Raw genomic sequence first — 19,210 nt, forward strand, 5'->3', positions numbered from 1 at the left:
CACTTTTTGTTTTGAATTATTGTAACTTTCTATATTGCCACTAAATTTATTTATTTTTGATGGGCAGCTCGACTCGATGACCGAATGGTCCTTTCGCTGTCCTTGTGTTATTCTTTATGTTATTTTGTTTTTCGATGTTTGCAAACATGCACAAAAAATAAATTGAATCTGAATCTATCCAGGTTAATGTTAACTATATACTGTAAAATAGTACATTTTTAGGATAAATAGAGGTAAAATCAATTTTTAGCGGATCGAAAAATTTAGCAAGATTTAAATAGGCAAAAATATAAAAACTTGCTAGGTAAGTTTTGATTTGACAAGTTAGATTTTTTTGTTCAAAAAACAAAGGCTTTTTATTCAGAATAGCTTTTCATTTGAAATAATGTTTTCCCAAATTTATTTAAATATAAAAAATACATCGACACTTGTATCGCATCAAAAGACAAACAAGCAAGCAATCAACCATAAATGTAAAAAAGAAAGGCACATAAGTTTACTAAGTTGGAATTAACAGCGTCATTGCAAATGGCAGAGAAAAATGTACGAAAAATGTTGAAAAAATAGAAAAAAAGCAAACAAGTATTGTTGTAGGGTAGGCTAACAACTGATTGATGGGATGTTAAGATTAGCATTGCACGGCATTGGAACGAGGCCCTTTTGCACCAAAACTGCCACAGTTTTTCCCAAAGCATGTTGACAACTGCCACTTGAAGAATGAAAACCTGAACATTCTCTGGCATCGGTCAAATAGGTGCAGGTACATCGGAAAAGCATTTCGAAAGCATGCACGTAGCTTTCGCTTTCGCATTTGATATGAATACCAACGTAGTTGACCTGTGGATGATAAACTTTACCAGTGTTTCCCAACTATTTGGTCGTCCAGACTCCCATTTTTCAGTTTTCAAAAAGCATACGCGAACATCAATTTTGGTGGATTTCTCATAAACCATTGGTCCCAAACTTTTTTATTCCGTGGCCTAAATTTTTTTTTATAAAACGGTTTGTGACCCACATTGTTTTGTAACCTTTTTTGTGTGCCCTTTAGCCCATCATCCAAATAAGATATACCAACCTGGATGATATAGGCCTACATTCTCCCTACATTTCTTCATATTTAGATTAAAATTAAATATATCTCTGACAACAAACTGAATTTAAAGTAAACTGTCGTGCTAACTGAGTGGCGAATCAAAATACATAAGTCTTGAGATTTTGTCGTTACGTCTATAGTTCACAAATAATAGCCAAAAGTATGAAAATATGCCAACAACTATTTTAGTAAAACAATATTTAAAATAGCACTGAAAATAGTCTTGTGGCCCACTCCTGGTCCATGGCCCACAGTTTGGGAACCACTGGCATAAACCATTACGATTATAAATTATCTGGTAAAATGTTCATAATTCTTTGTCCAGAATGTCCGGATTTTCTTCAAGGCACAAACGAGTAAATAAACTTACAGGTTAACGTTTTTTCGTCAAGACGCCTTTTTTATCGCATAGAATAATATGTGCACTTAAAAAAAATAAAAAATTGATTTTCCGTAAAAATTAACTCGGATAAAACAATAAGATTGACATAGGTCAAAACCACAGTGGCCTTAACATATTCTAGCAGTATTTTCTATGCATGTTTTCATATTATCTCGATTTTATCTGAATTGATCAAGTGAGTAAACATATTGTTACATAAAATTGAATTGTGAATGTTGTGTTTTATTAAGTGTCGCAAACCGAGCCTTATGACCACCGATCCTAATGTGCTGTACAAATTGTAAATACATCTTGCGCAGCCTATGTCGTTACTGTACTTTGTCAACATTAAAATAGCCTATTTTACATATGGGTCTAAAACAAAAGATATTGTTTTCGTTACCAATGACGAGCCGCCAACAAACGATAGAACCTTATTCCAATCGGTTGTATACTGACAAGTGGTTCCACCGGTGCACCGTGGGCAAACGCAAATAGGGGGGTTTCGAGGTTTCCACTGGTGGGTCGCGTCACATGTCAAATTGCTTATTCCCTGAAAAAAGTATATTTTTTGGCAAGTAACAATTGATGGACTCCACAGCAATGAGACGAAAAAAAGAATTTAATAAATATCGAAATAAAACACAGCTCAGCCCAAAATAGCTAATATATCTCATAGTCATAATAAGGTCTTGATATAAATAAAACCTATAGTCCTGGAAGACTACGGCTTACCGGCAAAAATATTTAAATATCCTCTTATATAGGACCAAGTCCCACCCCTAGCTGTATCGATAACGTTACACATAATTCCACGACTAACGTACATCCCATCAACTCCTAACACTAAATATGGGCAAACCGTATGGTGCCAAAATGGGCGAGGTTAGAGTTTTTTCCGTCGAATATAATATTCCGTACGGTATTTGGTTGCGGCGTCCAATCGTCCCATATGCGCTCGCTAGTGTTTGACATTTTCTTTAGGCCGGGTGTCTTAACTTGCAAGCTGCAACCCGCTGGCCAAAATCGGTGTTCAATAAAATTGTTAAATATTGTGAAACGTGTAACGTCGTTAATAGGAAGTCGATTAACGACCAAGGACTTTCCGATGCAGTCAACCATGGAAAGTCCCTTGCTGGTTGAGTCGTGACCGTACTCTTTAAAGAGTGAATGTTACCGACATAAACCAAAATAGATTCGCTACTGGTTATCAACTTACCAATATTGTTTCGTGTAAAAAAATGATGGTGTTATTAAATCCTTTTCAATGGCGCCTTTTTTCTCAACTATACACACCACGTTTTAGTATGTCGTCTTTAAACATATTATTCACAATCAGTCGTTTATCTTTTATTAGTCGTGGCCTACCCACCTTAATTATGTGGTTATTTTTGCAGCTATATTCACAAAATGATCCAATCTTGTGACCAGAGCAGTTATAAACACCGTTATCAATGACAGGCGGAGACTTGCAATCTAAAAAACAAAGGGAATTGCCAAACCTAAGTTGTACGAACGTTAAAATGGTTATAGACACACCAGAATTAAGAAAAGACGAAGAGTTTTATTATCATTTCAAGGCTTCAAGTTTCTTTACTTTTCTATATTATGTAATGGTCGTTATAAGAATCGATACGATTCTTTTACTAGTTTTGACCCTATATCCAAACGGTTTAACTTTATTACACATAGCCTTATTAATTTAGGCCATTTTTTTAACCTTTTTAAGCAACATAACACTTTAAGCATTAAGATCTTTTACGGAACACCAAACGAATATTGGTAATAAAGTACAATAAAAGAAACAACACAACAAAAAATTATTCACTTTCAGTTTTCATGTTGCGGTATCAGCAAAATTGTTGGACAACAAGCAAAGTTGCCTGAGTAAGTTTTCAACCCTTACCTTTGCTAAAAAAATTCTGTTGGGTTAGTACATTAGGTATTGCAATACACGCTCCGGCTAGGAAAACCATAAAGAGAAGCAGCAGCCCCACCCGTTTCCTTTTCGTCAAAACTATAGAAGTATACGGTTAACATAACTATAAACAACATCCAGCAAATACAATAAAGCCATTAAGGCAGTATTTCAATAAATCAAGTATATGACTTGACTAAAACTTAAGTCGTTGTTTGCAATTACTTGAATTGAAGTCTTTTTACCAAAATGACATAACTTGACATGAATCTTTCGGACAAATGTCTATTTGAACTTAAGTCAATGAATCAAATGACTTAAATTAGTGTTTTTATCATAAAACAATATGATAGTTGTATGTTGCATTTTTGTTACAATAAGTTGATTTATTGCTCATAATTTGGAGGGTTTACTAATTTTTAGAGTTAATCGTTGCATTTTTTTATGTCGATCACATGGCTTAAAGTTGACTTGCCCTTAACATGACTTGACTGGGATTTGAGTTGAGCAACTGATGACTTAGACTGGGACTTGACTTGGTATTTTAGCAAAAAAAAACTGACTTGGATTAAAATTATTTTTCAAGTGATTTGACTTGGACTTAAGTCAATTGAAATTCACTAGTGTACAACACTGCATAAAGGCCTTATCTGAAAAAGTGAAATCTAAAACCTACCCGGACAGGATCTTTCGTCGGCCTCACTTATTGCATCTTCATGGTCGTCGGTAAGCAAAGTAGCGTTGTCTTCTGAAGAGTGAAATACAACTTGTCTTAAAAAAATGGAAAAGTTTGCTTCACAACGCACTACAACTTCACTGTATAGATTTTACAAATATGTAATATAAATTACCTACATAACACTACAGTTGCTAGGTTGCGATTCACACTTATGATTCTCCCAACTAGAAGCAAATTCCTATTCTGTTTCCGCTGTAGAAAGGTTTATATGCTTAAAACGATGAGCTTACCAAAAATCAGGCTCCTATAGCTATAAAAAAGGATTTAATACCAAACTATTCTTGTTTAACTTAAAATATTTATACATCTAAATCTTGAATGTTTATACAAGTTTGTTTTCCTATTTGGCGCGGTATTGCCAGTAACGACAGTGGTATATGATAGAATTTTGTCCGGAGACACTACGTATGTACATACAGGTATACATACACTCCCAGAATTTTATTGTTTAGTCGCTTAATTGCCTTAAGCAAGGCGACTAAAAGGTCACTTATTCAAAGTATAAGGTCTTGTACCGACATTTACATTTTAATACGTGGTACATATTACTGTATATTTGGTGTTATTATGACGTTGGTCTTAATGCCATGGCATTCCAGACATATATTCGCTTTAGATCAGGAGTAGGCAAATATTTCAAACTGCGGGCCGAATGAGAAATTTAAAATGTTGCGGCCGGCCGGGTCAAAAAAAGCCCAAATACGCACGTACATAATATGACGTCATACTCCGACTCTATAAAACAAGTAAGCTAACGAACTTTGTGCAATTTGGGTCGAATTTAAATTGGCTATTTGTTTTGAAATGCAAATTTTAATTTGGATTTTGAGGGGGCGTGACGCATTGAACACAGATAAAAGTTTTAGAATTGAATGGAGTAAAATGTTTATTTTTTTCGGAATATCTGTATATGTTGGCTACAATTTTAACCCACACACGGTGTGAGTAGGCCTACTACAATTACCATTATAAAGTTAACAGTTGCTACGTCTTGAGTATACCTGAGTTAACATCCTCTGGGTTGGAAATTGGTTCGGGTGTTTTCCTTTCGTTTTCTTTGCATCTATCTGTCGTATCTTTCTCGACTGAGCCTAATACAGCATTTGGTAAATGTTAAGACTTATCGCCCAAGGTTATGGTATACAACTATAACAGTGATTCTCAAACTTTTTCTAAAAAATTACGCAACGGTCCCCTAGCAATTTTTTCAATTGCTCGTGGTCCCCTTAAAAATTCACACAAATATACATAAAATACCACGTTTCGATGGGACGGGTGCACTTACAGTCTTAGATAGGCTTGTTGATGCCGTATTTAGCATTGTAACGCTAACAAAATCACTTTATTTGAGTGAACCAATCACGATAAGTTTTAAAACCGCGGCCGTACAACCCACAATGGCAGCACAGCAAGCTGTAGGAGCGTAATTCTTATTAGCACAACCCATCATATGACGTTACAATGCACAGTTCAGCTCAAAGCATGCAATCACGTAAATGAACAACTAATCGTAGCTTTTGATGACGAGCGCAAACACGCTGAAGTTAAAATGTTCTCCTTCAGGAGGTCTAGTTGATTTTTGTTAGGTGTTTCGCGGTCCCAGAAAATTGTCTCGCGGACCCCAAATGGACCGCGGACCCCAGTTTGAGAACCACTGAACTATGAGGTGAATTAGTATAGCTTAAACTTTTTTCTGTGGCCCAGAAGCGTTTTGTTAGCACTCTCCGACAATTTTACTGCATTTCAGTATTTTATAAACCCTTTTTGAAAAATCTTTACTTTCTGAAATAAGTTAGGTATCGTATAGTGCTTTTGTTGATTGACTATTTGGATTGTTATATGTTTAGCTGTAGACGCCATTGTAGTAAATCAAACAAATATATTCCTGACTGATTTTATGTATTTGATTTATCACCTAATTCTGACTAGATCATAGAATGTTAAGCATACTTTTAAGCATAAAATTGTATGCTTTTTTATACAGGAATGAATATGCTTACTTTTTACCTGTTTTTATATGTGTTAGGAATTATTCAATTGTATAAAAGAAGCATATGGGTACTACACATATATGTACAACAACTGTGACTTATAATTAATAAACTAACTCGGTTAGTCTGTCGGAGGCTTTTGGTGAATTTATCGAATTACATTTACAAAATGGTTACGGAAATGTTTACCTGTCAGTTCCCTGGAATTGTTTATATCTCTGTGGCAAACGTTGATTTGCGGATTGACCAGTACGCTTCCTTCGAAGCTGCATGAACTAGGAAGAGATTCCTTCTGTCCCATTAAGTTCACTACTACCTGGATTAAAATGCTATACTGTAAATGCTGAACAACCAACAGAAATCACCAAACCCTTTGTCGTTATCGTAATCCTGTCACTAACTTTATGATAAGCTGTTTAGAAAGACTGAGTTGTATGTTGAATGCCATATACAAAGAACAAAAGACGGATTGAAAAGTGTTGTTGGGTGCAATTACCCGACAATTTTCGGTTCCCTAAAACATACCAAATCTAAAATCCTGTAGAGCGGACCTGATACAGTTATAACGAAATTCACGCTGCTTTTAGGCAAATTTGCTTTTGTGTAGCGCAAGAAGGGGACTTTTGTATAGCGCAAAAATAGGACATGGTCTAAATCAGAAAATAGACCCAAACCGATCGGAATAAGATATAAACTCCAAACCGAAACAAACTCCATCTCAGCTGAACTAATAATTTCGGCTTTAACCCAAATTATAACCTTATATCTATTACCCACTTCTGACCCCGTGCCTTAAAATGGACACAGACATAAAGACCGAAAGTTAGAACAACACCATCGTCAAAAATTGAACTGGTAACTAAACCGGTCGGAATAAGGACTAAGCTTTACCTAATCCGGAACCAACCCCTACAATATATTTTGCCTAATGCTAAATCAACTCCCAATTCAAATAGTAATTCTAATAATTTCAACTTTAATACCAATTCTAAACACCTCTAAATTACTCACTTCTAACCTCAAACCAGGGCAAGCAGTCCGATGCGAAATCAGCAGCTCCCAAACGATACAGTTCGAGCTACGGCACACATACGTCAATGCTAGAATGACGGCGCCCTCTGTTGTCAAATACTGTCTCGTCACGGTTTATGTCCTTTAGGCCAGTGCTTCTTAAACTTTTTTAGATTTGTTCACCCCTAGCATCTATCTCCAGATTTCATTCATCCTTGTCTCATGATATGATAAAACTATCTCGTCTATATATAATAGCACAAAATGACTTAGGTTGTTTCGCAAGATATTATCCATTTCTGACGGTTCACCCTTATTCACCCCTGCAAAAATTTTATTCACCTTGTTGTAAACTATTCACCTGATTAAAAAAAACACTGCTTTAGGCCATTAAGTCTTATTCCGGTGGATTTTGGACTTCTTTCGACATATTACGAATACAGTTTAGATATTTTCTGTCTTAAATATTTTTATTGTACCTATTATTATTTTTATGTACCTATTTGGTTTTGTGTCTCTTGATACCAGGATATTATAGATAATCCGCTTCAGATATTACTGCTAAATAGATCGTATTGGTGCGTTTTTGTATGAATCGCTCTTTAGGGTAAAAGTATGAAATTTGGTGAATTTTCTGAAAAAACATTTGCGACTATTTCGAAGTTAAATTTCTCCAGTGCAAGAGTGGCAAGTAATATTTTGCTAAAACTAAACATATTTCTGATAAACTAAATTTCAATTTTGCCTTCATGGGCCCCTTGAAATTAGTTCACGGACCCCCAAGGGGTCCATGGACCCCAGTTTAAGAACCCCTGATCTAATCATATAAAATATCTGCCTACAATGCGTTCTTGAGAAACGATTAACAAGCGACTGGGCAAGATAGTTTTAAAAAGTCAAAACCCATGACGAAACAGCTCTACAGTTATAAAATAATTAACCTGCAAATGACGAGAAGCCAAGTTAAAAACAGTTAACAACGTACATCGCAATAGCATTGCATGTGCGTTGTTCGCGATTGGCTATCGTTTATAAGCTGTACATAAGCCAAAATAGTCAGGCTGTATGTGAAGTGGACTGAGTCAATTGAAGTATGTGAAGTGCACTGAGTCAATTAACACTGCAGTTGGGTTAATATTTAACAAAGCGAAAAACAGACATCAATAACGCAATACACCATATACACGATGACGTTATCGGTTAACAACTGACAGTTGGGTCGTTGAGATTTGCATTACACGGCATTGGAACGAGCCTTTTATTGACGAGCAAAGCAACAGTTTTGCCCAAAGCGTGCTCACACGACCCCTTTCCGGATTTAAAATTATTGCACATTCCTGTGTAATCCTGGTGTGTGCAGGTACATTTAAAGCGAACACTGATATCGTGGATCTCACGTTTACTTTCGCATCTGAAGAGAAGGCCGGCGTAGTTAACCTTTAAAATAAAGCAGTCATGATCGACAACAGCACTGCTTCACAACCAGTCGGTAGCACAATAAAACTTCCATAAAAAGTGGGTAGCGAACTGAAAAAGGTTGGGAAGCACTGGACTAAAACAGTGATTCTTAAACTGTTCTTAGATGTGGCACGAAACTTTTTGCTATGCTGGAAATTTTGTATTTCCACAAGGTATATGTGGCAAGCTTGTAAGACTTCACACTATCCATAAGAAAACAGATCATACTGCTGCATTTATGTATTATACCTTGCAGTGTATTAAGAGGTTATTCAAAGTAATAAAGTCGTTTGTTTTTGAGGAAGGTATGTTGAAATACGTTTGTCATTTAATTTTCAAAGTTACAACTTGGATTTCTCCAAATGTAAAATTGGATTGCTTTAGATGCGCATTTTATACTTCACGAACGTATGGTCAACTACCCCTACTCTGAGCGTCAATAAACTACTTAGAAACAACAAAATGACATACTTGTTTGTCACATATAAACACATATAGGGTTAAAAATCATTAAATTATTTTCTACTAAAAATTTTACTCAAGTTGGCCTAAACCAAAAACATTAACACAAGCACAACTAATTTGATTTTTACATAATAAGACATAAGGTATCCCCGGACACAAAACGATTGGCTGTTAATAGTACATATAAAGGCTATACCGGTCAAATTTAGCTTATATTTACCAGCGATGACGAGTGGCCAACAAATGATAAAATTCGATTCCAGTCGGTTGTATACTGACATGTGCTACCCTCCGTGCAAGAAGGGCAAACACAAGACGGGTATTCTTTTGGCCTCCATTGAAGATCCGTACCACAAGTAATGTTTTTCGGGCCCTGTCAGTAGTAACAAATTTGCGTCTTATAAACAAGTCTTCTCCAAGAAATCACTTTTTGTAATTGGAAACTAAGTAATGCAAATCAACACTGTGACTTAGCCCTGATGTACTTAGGTATAGTGACCAAAAATAACGCACATACTCATATACAATAACGCACATACAGTAAAACACCAGATATACCTCTTTATGAGGTTTTACTAAAATCAGTTACCCTAATCAGGATTGTTATGCAAGCAATATAAGGCTGAAAAAAATCAAGCCTGAGGTGAGGTTTGATAATTTATCTTATGGCCTGACCTTGCTTATTGCACTTAAATCCTAATTAGGCCAATTTCCGAACGCACCGTTGTGTACTGAAACTGGTTGATGAATATAGCGTAGTATATGGTAGCACTTAAAAGGTACCGTAATTGTTTTTCAGTCCATTATAACTTTCTTCAACCGACCTTCATTATATGTTTATTTTTGCAGGTATATTCACAAATCGATCCGACATGGTAGTCCGGGCAGTTGCATTTGCCGCTGTCAATCGTTGGCGGTTTCTTGCATTCTGAAAACAAACTAATTTTGCAAGATGAAAGTCACACTCATAATGTACAATCCAGCACAGTTTATAGCGGACAAAGTGTAAAAGAGGATACACAACAAAAAAATATGTGGAAGTTTTGCTAAAATCTTAGGGCAAAACTAAAATTTTATTTGACCCTAATATAAAGATAGCAAAGTGTTTAATGGAAAATATACGGGTGTACAATATTATACAGGATACAAAAGATGGTTCTATTCGTCTGCGGTGATCTCTATTTAGCATTTACGTTTTCTAATCAAATTAAAGAAAACCAACAACTTTGATAAAAATTCACAGCACGTCAACTTTAACTATATTTCGACATGCATTTTAGTTACAACTACTATCATGTATTAAACATTTACATTACTTAAAATTCAGTTTATGTTTGGATTGTTGAGAATAAAAGTGATTTTGTTGATTTAGTTTCTTAAGAAGTTACGGGCTATAGACTTTCAGTACAAAAAGGCGGCCTGCAAATTGATCAATACTAAGAAATATCTACGCTGGCATAAAGTCTACAGCAAAATCAACAAGCTGGGAGAAACAGGTCTCATATAGAAACTGATTTAACGTCAAACAAAGAAGGCTTAACAAATCGTCCTTACTTTTGTCGGGAATGTCCATTTGGGTAAGAACAATCGTTATCGCGGCACACGACAAAAGAATAAAGAAAAGACCAGCGGCGAGCAGCAGTTTCGTTTTGGTTGAATCTGAAAGCAAACAGTTCGATTCGGTCGCGGTTCGCTCGTAAATTAATTTATAGAATTTCTAATTTTATGGAGCAACTCTGTTCAGGTTTCAAATACAAGCCTCATGCCAGAAGCGATTAGGCTCAAAGTTTTGCTACTTTTTTTGCAAAAAGGCAAAAAATATAGAAAAAGTTGTACGACAAAGACAAAATCCAATGTTAGGTAATACTAAAGGACATTTAACATCCATACTTTAAAACTATAATTGTATAACTCTTATAAAAAAAGAATTATAGACAATTTCACGTTCCGTTTCCGACATAATAACTGTCGTTTTGCAGTTGATTTCATACAGCGATCTGATATTGCAAACATCAGCGTTTATTCAACTTCTATATACTGAATAACGAAAAATGGAAAAAAGTCAAGCGGTAACCGTTAAACATTCAATTGTAAAATCACTCTGGTGAGTTATAGAGACTGAACCGAATTCGCGCCGAGAAATATACCCCAATTTTGGTTCAACTTACACGATGCTTGAATTCCACCAATGCTCTGATCGGTCGAATTGCATTGGTTAGGTTGGCCGTTCTCATCTGGATTGACGTCTGTCAAAACACTTTGGCAAGTCGGGTTGTGTGTGACCGGAAGTAAGCTGGGCCAGATATCTCCAAAGCTCTCATCTTCACCAAGGCAAGGCTTCACATGATCTGGTTCGGACCCGCCGTGGTCGTCCGTTGTACGGGATTCGTTATCGGTGTAGGCTAGGTTTTGGTTGGCCAAAACAGCCCCGTTCACATTGGTAGCCTTCACAGCATTCGTGGCCTCGTCTTCGGTCCACGGGGGTGCAGTTGGTTCTGCGGGCGGCACTTCGACGTTGCCTCCGTCACACGCTTCGCTTTGTTTGCCTTCTTCCGTGTCTTGCAGCAGGGCAGTGCTTTCTTCTAGCAATATATCAATTTCAAATACTTGATTTAAGTGCAGTTAAGTCACTGTTTTTATGTGACCTGACTTAAGTCATTAGAGCAAATTGACTTGGCTTAAGTTTTTCGGACAAATTGAGTTAAAATAAAAGTTTTTTTTAAGGATTTTATCACAAAAATTGGGATATTTATCTTAATTTTACACACCACAATTTGCTTGCTATGTGTCGCATTTTTGGTAATTTTAGTTTTGTTATTGCTCGTAATCGAGCTAGCTTTACTATTTTAGTAGTTCAAGGTTTAATTATTATGATAAGGATTTGACTTGGAATAGACTTGCTATAATTATGACATGACTGGGATTTAACTTGTGATTAAGTGAAATAGACTTGACTTGGACTTCATTTTACAATTGACTTGACTGAGACTTAAGTCATATTAAAATGTTTTCAACTCTGATGATTACAAAGTGCAAATCGGGGGCACTCTGTGCCCGAAGACAAATTGACGTTGAAGATATATACGGAAGGATTTCGTACGCGTGTTAGTTAATCGAAGTATTGTCGATTCTCAGTTATTTGACATTTTAAAGCACTTTTGTGCAAAAGCTATAGCCATGCGAATCAATAAATGCATTATGCCTTTTATAAATGCCAGTTTATCACACTTTCGATGACCATCGTAAAGACCCTAGTATAGGCTACATTAGTTTTAGATGCTAAATGCATATGTTCAAAAGTTCTAAGACGATAAGCTAAGCCTATGGTTTTGATTACTCATCTAAATACAACACGTATTTTTATCAAAACTCTACGCGCTAATATATCAAACTGATTTGTTTTAACCTAAACCTTAAGGCGCACCTCCGGTCTTGCTTGTATCCATTGTGCTTCGCTTGTATATCTTCTGCGAACTGACAGACACTAAGAATGCAAAATAAAAGTAAACGCCTGTGCCTTATTGTCATACGGCTACCCAACGCCGTAGCCACCTACCTATCGAATATCCATTGTTAACATTTCTTTTTTTTGACGTCACGCTTGACCATTGTAACAGAAACAGAGATAATAACGCGCTTGACTGTATATTGACAGTCCTCTTTATTCGCACCCTAACGTTTTTGGCTTTTGTATGGCACTAAAGAAACTGGAAAGACTGCCTAAATCGGACACAAGCACTAAGACCGATGTTAGAATAACATCATCGTGCTTTCATATTTCAAAAAAAGGCTGAAGTAGTCATCCATTAGATGTTTGCTCATGTGTTTTTGGTCGACTGGCATGTATTTTGTGGGTGTGCTGCCTAATTTTCCTTAGCTCTGTCAGTGAGCTGCAAGTAAAATGTGATACGAAGTGCTGGTCGAGTAATTTTTGAAGCTAATAATTCGAGCTTCATGATTCCTAAATATTACCAAACACTACATTGCTGCTGTGTTTGGCCAGATCCCTCTATTCCAGTGGTTCTCAACCCGTGATCCGCGGTCCCCTAGTATACCCTATAGGGTTAAATTCAAAGTCCCAAGGTCTCTCGGCCCAAATATTTTGCGAGGTTTTTTTAATAGAGACGCTTTATTAAAAGTATGGTAACTTATTGTGTCTCATTTTATAAGGTAAACTCTGTGAAATGTGTTTGTTTATTTGAAATAAAAACATGTTTCAATAGCAGTAGTAACATGAAGCTTGAAAAAGGCAAAAAACTTAAAATTGTATTGTGCCCAAAGTAAGACAGCTCTCTTGTATGTGATTGAACGTATATGATGAACTAATGCAAATAATGAAAACTCACCCAAAATTAGCCTCTATTATATTTTTGGGCTTTCGCAGCCCAAGATGAATGACCCACTATTTGCGAACCCCTGACCTAGGGGTCCGCGAAGTCGTTTTAAGGCGACCGCGGAGGTAGAGTTAATAATGCCCTGAATCGCTGCTCAAAAAAAAGAAAAATATCCTCCTACAACGCTAATGCATCTTTACGAGTAACAAAGAGATAGCTAAAACGTGGTTTGACCGTCACACAGCTAACGAGCTCAAGAACGCGTGTCGAATGTAATACAGACAGAAAATAGTTGTGGCGTGGTTTATTATTGTATTTTTATATCAGTGATTAGATTTGGAGTTGACTTGCTTGCTCATTTTTGATTGCCTTATCTACATGACATAAAAGTGGTGTTATCTTTCAAAATACGTACAATATATAACATTCCAAATATCCAATAGCAAGTCATTTGTCTCATAAACCGAATTCGTTCTCCTGAGATACCAGTGAAGTGGATCCCTAAACGGATCCACTCAACTTTTTATATAAAGGGCCGGACAACTGTAACAATTTACGATGGTGGGGCGGATATAATTTTTTGTCGAACTTTATTACCTTTTAAAATATCAATCGAAGCTAGTAGAAAACTATGCGACAAAAACTGTAGTGAGCGTTGACAAATTGTCGCAGGTTAAATTTTCGGCACTGAAAAGCGACTTGCATTTTACTGGAAATAACGGCATTTATAGCCTTTTTTAACCGACATTACACCCGGCTGAAAAAATGCGCTTAAATCTGAAAAAAAGTAAAAGAGTTCGCGCGAAGCAGTCTATAAATCCGCCCCTGCCAGGCGTTTTTATGTCACTCTATATCGTTTTTTTCCTGAATATTTTGATATGTTTTGGTATTTATATAATAAAAAAAATTAGTTTTTGGGAGCCATTGGCTGGTGCCCCCATGAGTCCGCCCTTGTCAGGTATTTTTATGTCACCCTATATAGTTTTTTTCCTGAATTCTTCGGCTGCGGTTTGGCGTTGCGTATGTGCTTCGAAAGCGAGCAAATATATTTGTAGGAATCGAGGTCGGCGTTGCACGGTTTTGGCACCAGGTTCTTTTGAACAAGGGCTGCTACGGTCAATCCCAGGGCGAACGAGCAAGCAGTCCTGCTCTGAAGGTAGCGGCTGCACTCGTGGACTTCAGTCGAATAAGCGCAGGTGCATGTCCAGCCAAACTGAGACAAAGGAAAGTCGATCAAGCGGCTCACGCACGTGATTCGGAGCCCGGCGTAGCTGACCTGAGATTGCGTAAAAATTAAAGGCGCCTTTTTTTCAAAGGTTAACGCAGCATTGTCGAAGCCTCTGATTTAACCCGAAGTCAATTGACCCAGTCAAAAAAAACAAACAAAAAATTGTAGGAATTTACATGAGCATTAGGGATGTTCAGATTTAACTTTTTTTTGAAAATGTATGCTTCCTGATTTCCCATTATGTGTCACATCAAAATCAGTTTCACAAGTTTTCAAAACAATTTGACAACATTTAGGGGCTCCGCAGGCACCCCAAAGTTATCACACTAAAATTGCTAAAATCCGGGACTTCCCCTAACACGATACTGTACGTTTTTATTTAAAAACAAAGAAACCTTGTAATTTTTATATTAAACAATGGCAAGAAAGCATTACTAATCTATTTTCCAGTTTTATGTAACTTAAAATGTATTCGTAAAGCCCCCAAAGCCCTACTTTACCCCATTTTTAGAGTTGTCATTTGATTTATCACATATATTCAATAAAATACATTTTATCGAATTATTTAAAACCTGTTTATGATCGCCTGTGATATTCAAGAGCCTGTAGCAAGCTTGTACGTTACTGAGGATTGTCATTTAACATAGCAGCATAATCAGTAATTAATATTTTTAATAAACACATGGTCAGCATGATCATGGAACTTGTCCATAATCGCAGCTTTGTTTTAAGACAAACAACGGCTCCATCAAAGCAGGTTATGACGCCTTAGAAACGACATGCCTCAGGGATCAGTTCTGGCTCCGTTGCTGTTTAATGTTTATTACAGTGATCAAAACTTGGCTAAAAAATAATAAAAGCTATTCATTGGTGTTCCTTTTTACACTTTTTAACTATTACATTGGTATACTTTTGCTATATTCCTTCTTTATTCACTGTTCATTAAAATACTTTGCTTTTCATAATATGCAATTTGTTAAAATATATTTTATTGTACATATGTGATAAATTAAATGACAGCTCCAAAAATGGAGTAAAGTGGGAATTTGGGGGCTTTAAGAATACATTTTAAGTTATATAAAACTGGAAAATAGATTAGTAATGCTTTCTTGCCATTGTTTAATATAAAAATTACAAGGTTTCTGTGTTTTTTAAGAAAAATGTACAGTATCGTGTTAGGGGAAGTCCCAGATTTTAGCAATTTCAGTGTGATAACTTTGGGGTGTTTGCGGAGCCCCTAAATGTTGTCCAATTGTTTTGAAAACTTACGAAACTCATTTTTATGTGACACATAATGGGAAATCAAGCAGGAAGCATAAAGTTTCAAAAAAAAGTTAAATCTGAACAACCCTAATGAACATGTGTATAAATTGAACTAAATTAAAACCGTGGGTATGAGAAAACTAAGGCATGTTGGTAACAGAACATATAATTTAAATACAGCAATAATTGCGTTAAGGCATACACACACTTGTGCAAACTACTTTTCGCTATCGGTACTGCAATTAAAATATCTGACAATTCACCATATTGTTTCATAAAGAAATCCAGTTTTGTCGTTAGCTCAACATAAAAGATTAATTACTAATATGCATACATTACTTCACAAGGTTATGTCATTAATAAGAAGAATTTAACTTTCTGCAACAAACTTTAAATCAGGGGTCGGCAACCTTTTCTAGTCGCGGGACCAACCAAACTCAGAAAGGTTTCTGCGGGCCACACAAAATGTTAACTAAGAAACCTGTTATTAAAATGTTAGAACAACTGTAAATCAGGCGGACCTCGGATATTTTTGCACTTAAAAACGTTTTTAATTACATTTAAGGAGGCAGTAAATTGTTGGCGCAAAGCGCGAAAAAAAAACCTTTTTTAGTTTAAACTTCGAGTCAACACATCATCATACATATACTTTGAAGAAACACGATAACTTTAATTGTTAATCTAGTTCAGCATCATTTAACTTTTTTAAGTCCGGTGCACCTGGCGAGCGAAGCAAGCACGATTTTTTGGGGGTATACCGGCATTTCTTTTTAATTTTTGTGCTACTTTTTAATACATTTCCAAAATAAAAATGGGTAAACAAATAAATGTCCAATATATTTGAATACCTTTACCGTTTGTCCACGACGCACTTCGCAGCCTCCCCCTACGCTACGCTAAAGAAGCGTTGATATAGGTCAAAAATACAGTATCAAACAGTAAACAAACTGGACGTAGAAAGATGATTCGCGCAAAGTGTGATATTTTTTAGAACGTACGTAGTTAAGTTTAATGTTACCTACAGTGCTGTTCGTTACAATTTCTATGTGAACTTTTTATAAAGTTTCGCGAAAAGTGCTTTTATTTTTTTTGGGGGGGGTTTTGCACATTAAACAATTTTATTGCTGTATATTGCGTTTGAGTTGTTTTTTAGTTGAACTGCTGCTCATTATCGGACAGGTTAACCAATTTTAATAGTTTAACACTTTACATTTATGTCAATGACATGACTTGAAACTGACTTGTTCTCATAATGACTTGACTGGGACTTAACTTGAGTAACTGATGACTGGACTGGGACTTATTATTTTTGCAAAACACTATTTTTTGCAGACTTGGACCCAAGTTATTTGTCAAATGACTGGGATTTCAGTCATTTTAAAATGCCTTGATAACAACACTGCTATATAGTGAGTAGTTCACAAATAATTAGCTTACCACCGAGGATTCGCCCCTTATGTAAGCTAGGGCACCATACCAATCGGTCGAATACTGACAGTTAGATCCCCCTGTGCAAGACGGACACACACAGGTGGGGGACACCTCAGGTCTCCAGCGCAAGTCCGCTCCACATGTTACTTCCTTTTGGCCCTGTTTTGTAAAACGTTTTAAACAACACTCACATTCTTGTACAGTTCATTGAAGGAGATGATTACGTCTTTCCAATATGCACGAGGGAGCAATTACTTATCATAAATTATTTATATATACAGCCAAAAACTAAGCTGAAATTTGGGAATGTCCGATACTTGACATTTATATTTTGGAGGTAAGGTATGGCGATCCAAACCGATTCCCAATGACGTCATTAGTATAATTAAAAAGCAAATTAGGCAAACTTGTAGTTTTTCTTAAACTGTTAGGTCAAACATTGTTAAGCTAATATTTTACGAGGAATTATCTTTTAAAATAGACATTGCTGCGTTAGGATCGCAAATTAAAAAGCAGATATTCCTAATCTATTTAATAGTGAATCGACACCGATATTGGAACTTCGTTAGCTCCGTAATTTGCAGCATTGTGACGTAAATAGAGGTAATGATATTATTTGGACTTCATTGTACGTCACAATGCTCCAGTGTTCAAAAGTAGGCTACAACTCGTTTAAGTCTTAAACTTTAAGACCAGTTGTATGTGAAAGCTAAGAAGTGTTTTGGTTGTATACTATTGCGTTATTAAATTGTGGGTTGATTTTGATTTTTGAAGGTCCATCGGTCCGCAAAATTTGTTTTGAAATTTGACCGGTCCGTATGTTGAAAAGGTTGAGAAACGCTGACATGGAGAACCACAATTGGCATCACTTACCTTAATCACTTGATTCTTTTTGCAGCTGTATTTGCAAAAGGTGCCAACGTTAAACGTGCTGCAATTACAGACTCCATTGGGTATGGCCGGTGGTGGATTGCATTCTGAAAAACAAATGCAGTTACAGTCTATATTTCGTTCAGACTACTCAAAATTGCACAGGGGCCCAACAAGCGATTTCACAGAGACAAACACAGGTCCTGTAGTTCTCGAGCGACCTCATGCGAAAGTATGTAACAGAAAGCAGTCAAATTCCGCGAAGCGCGAAAAAAGTCATTCGGTTGAAATTGGCAGAAATATTTAACAAAAAAGAAATGTGACGCATTACACATATTAAAAAGATTCGAATACGCTACTTGAAATAACAGTATTCATAGTTTCTAAATTAACAACTGCTTAGCGAGCGCTATTGGGCTGAACACATTTATAAAAAACAGACAAAAATTAGCAAGTAACGCTTAGAATTTAGGATATGATTATGTTTGCGTAGTAAACCAAATTCCGGAATATGTAGTTCTGTAGGGCTAGATGCAGTGACGTTCCTAGATGGTAAGGCACTCATTTTTTCAAGCCACGCTTTTCTTTAACAATCACAAAAACGGTACCGATATCGTACTAATAAAGACAAAAAAATTAGCGGCATGCTTTTGTGGGGCGCAGCCACAATGAAAAAATGTTTATAGAATGTTTAATGTTTACATTCTTTCATTGTGGCTGACCCCCACACTTTCAGGTTTATTACAAAAATGAAAATAATAAATAGGGAAAGTATAAAAGGCGATATTTTTAAACACAGCCACCGGTAGCGTAGCCAGCCAAAAATTAAAAAAAGGTGGGGTCTGGGCAAAAAGTTTAAACTTTTGTTGTTTAGCTTTTGCCAATGTATGAACTGCGTATCGAACACAAATAAATACGCTAGTAAACCGTTTCGAGCAGCGACTTACTGAGTTTTAGCGCAATACTAAAAGATCATTCAGAGAGCAAAAACAAAATGACTAAAAAGTAAAACTACATCAATAAGTAG

General features: G+C 36.2%; 2 protein-coding genes across 3 annotated transcripts; both read right to left on the reverse strand.

Annotated features, from left to right (window-relative positions):
• Positions 1-509: 509 nt before the first annotated feature.
• On the reverse strand, positions 510-6,424 carry LOC146138577 (uncharacterized). Its single transcript, XM_083394605.1, has 7 exons — positions 6,313-6,424; positions 5,134-5,223; positions 4,070-4,141; positions 3,382-3,492; positions 2,848-2,951; positions 1,879-2,028; positions 510-837 (listed from the first exon to the last, which is right to left on the reverse strand). The coding sequence occupies exons 1-7, from the start codon at positions 6,422-6,424 to the stop codon at positions 601-603; spliced, it is 876 nt and encodes a 291-aa protein (XP_083250731.1). The 3' UTR covers positions 510-600.
• Positions 6,425-8,162: 1,738 nt separating this feature from the next.
• On the reverse strand, positions 8,163-12,541 carry LOC146138578 (uncharacterized). 2 transcript variants are annotated; one of them, XM_083394242.1, is made up of 6 exons: positions 12,482-12,541; positions 11,226-11,636; positions 10,612-10,716; positions 9,882-9,985; positions 9,278-9,430; positions 8,163-8,571 (listed from the first exon to the last, which is right to left on the reverse strand). In XM_083394242.1, exons 1-6 carry the CDS (start codon positions 12,501-12,503, stop codon positions 8,335-8,337), a joined length of 1,032 nt encoding a protein of 343 aa, XP_083250368.1. In that variant the 5' UTR covers positions 12,504-12,541; the 3' UTR covers positions 8,163-8,334. The 2 variants fall into 2 exon arrangements, with proteins under 2 accessions (XP_083250368.1, XP_083250367.1); XM_083394241.1 differs by having other exon boundaries at positions 11,226-11,639; positions 12,482-12,522.
• Positions 12,542-19,210: the final 6,669 nt, after the last annotated feature.

This window comes from Ascidiella aspersa, chromosome 7 (assembly GCF_963924565.1).
Source record: "Ascidiella aspersa chromosome 7, kaAscAspe10.2, whole genome shotgun sequence".
NCBI classification, from domain to species: domain Eukaryota; kingdom Metazoa; phylum Chordata; class Ascidiacea; order Phlebobranchia; family Ascidiidae; genus Ascidiella; species Ascidiella aspersa.

Coding starts and splice junctions, on each gene's coding strand:
- LOC146138577 (XM_083394605.1), bottom strand. CDS start 6,424: ATGGGACAGAAGGAATCTCTTCCTAGTTCATGCAGCTTCGAAGGAAGC. Junction 4,142..5,133: donor CCCAGAGGATGTTAACTCAG/GTATACTCAAGA, acceptor TTCACTCTTCAG/AAGACAACGCTACTTTGCTT. Junction 3,493..4,069: donor CGACGAAAGATCCTGTCCGG/GTAGGTTTTAGA, acceptor ATACTTCTATAG/TTTTGACGAAAAGGAAACGG.
- LOC146138578 (XM_083394241.1), bottom strand. CDS start 12,503: ATGGATACAAGCAAGACCGGAG. Junction 11,640..12,481: donor GGATACAAGCAAGACCGGAG/GTGCGCCTTAAG, acceptor ATATATTGCTAG/AAGAAAGCACTGCCCTGCTG. Junction 9,986..10,611: donor AATGGACATTCCCGACAAAA/GTAAGGACGATT, acceptor GTTTGTTTTCAG/AATGCAAGAAACCGCCAACG.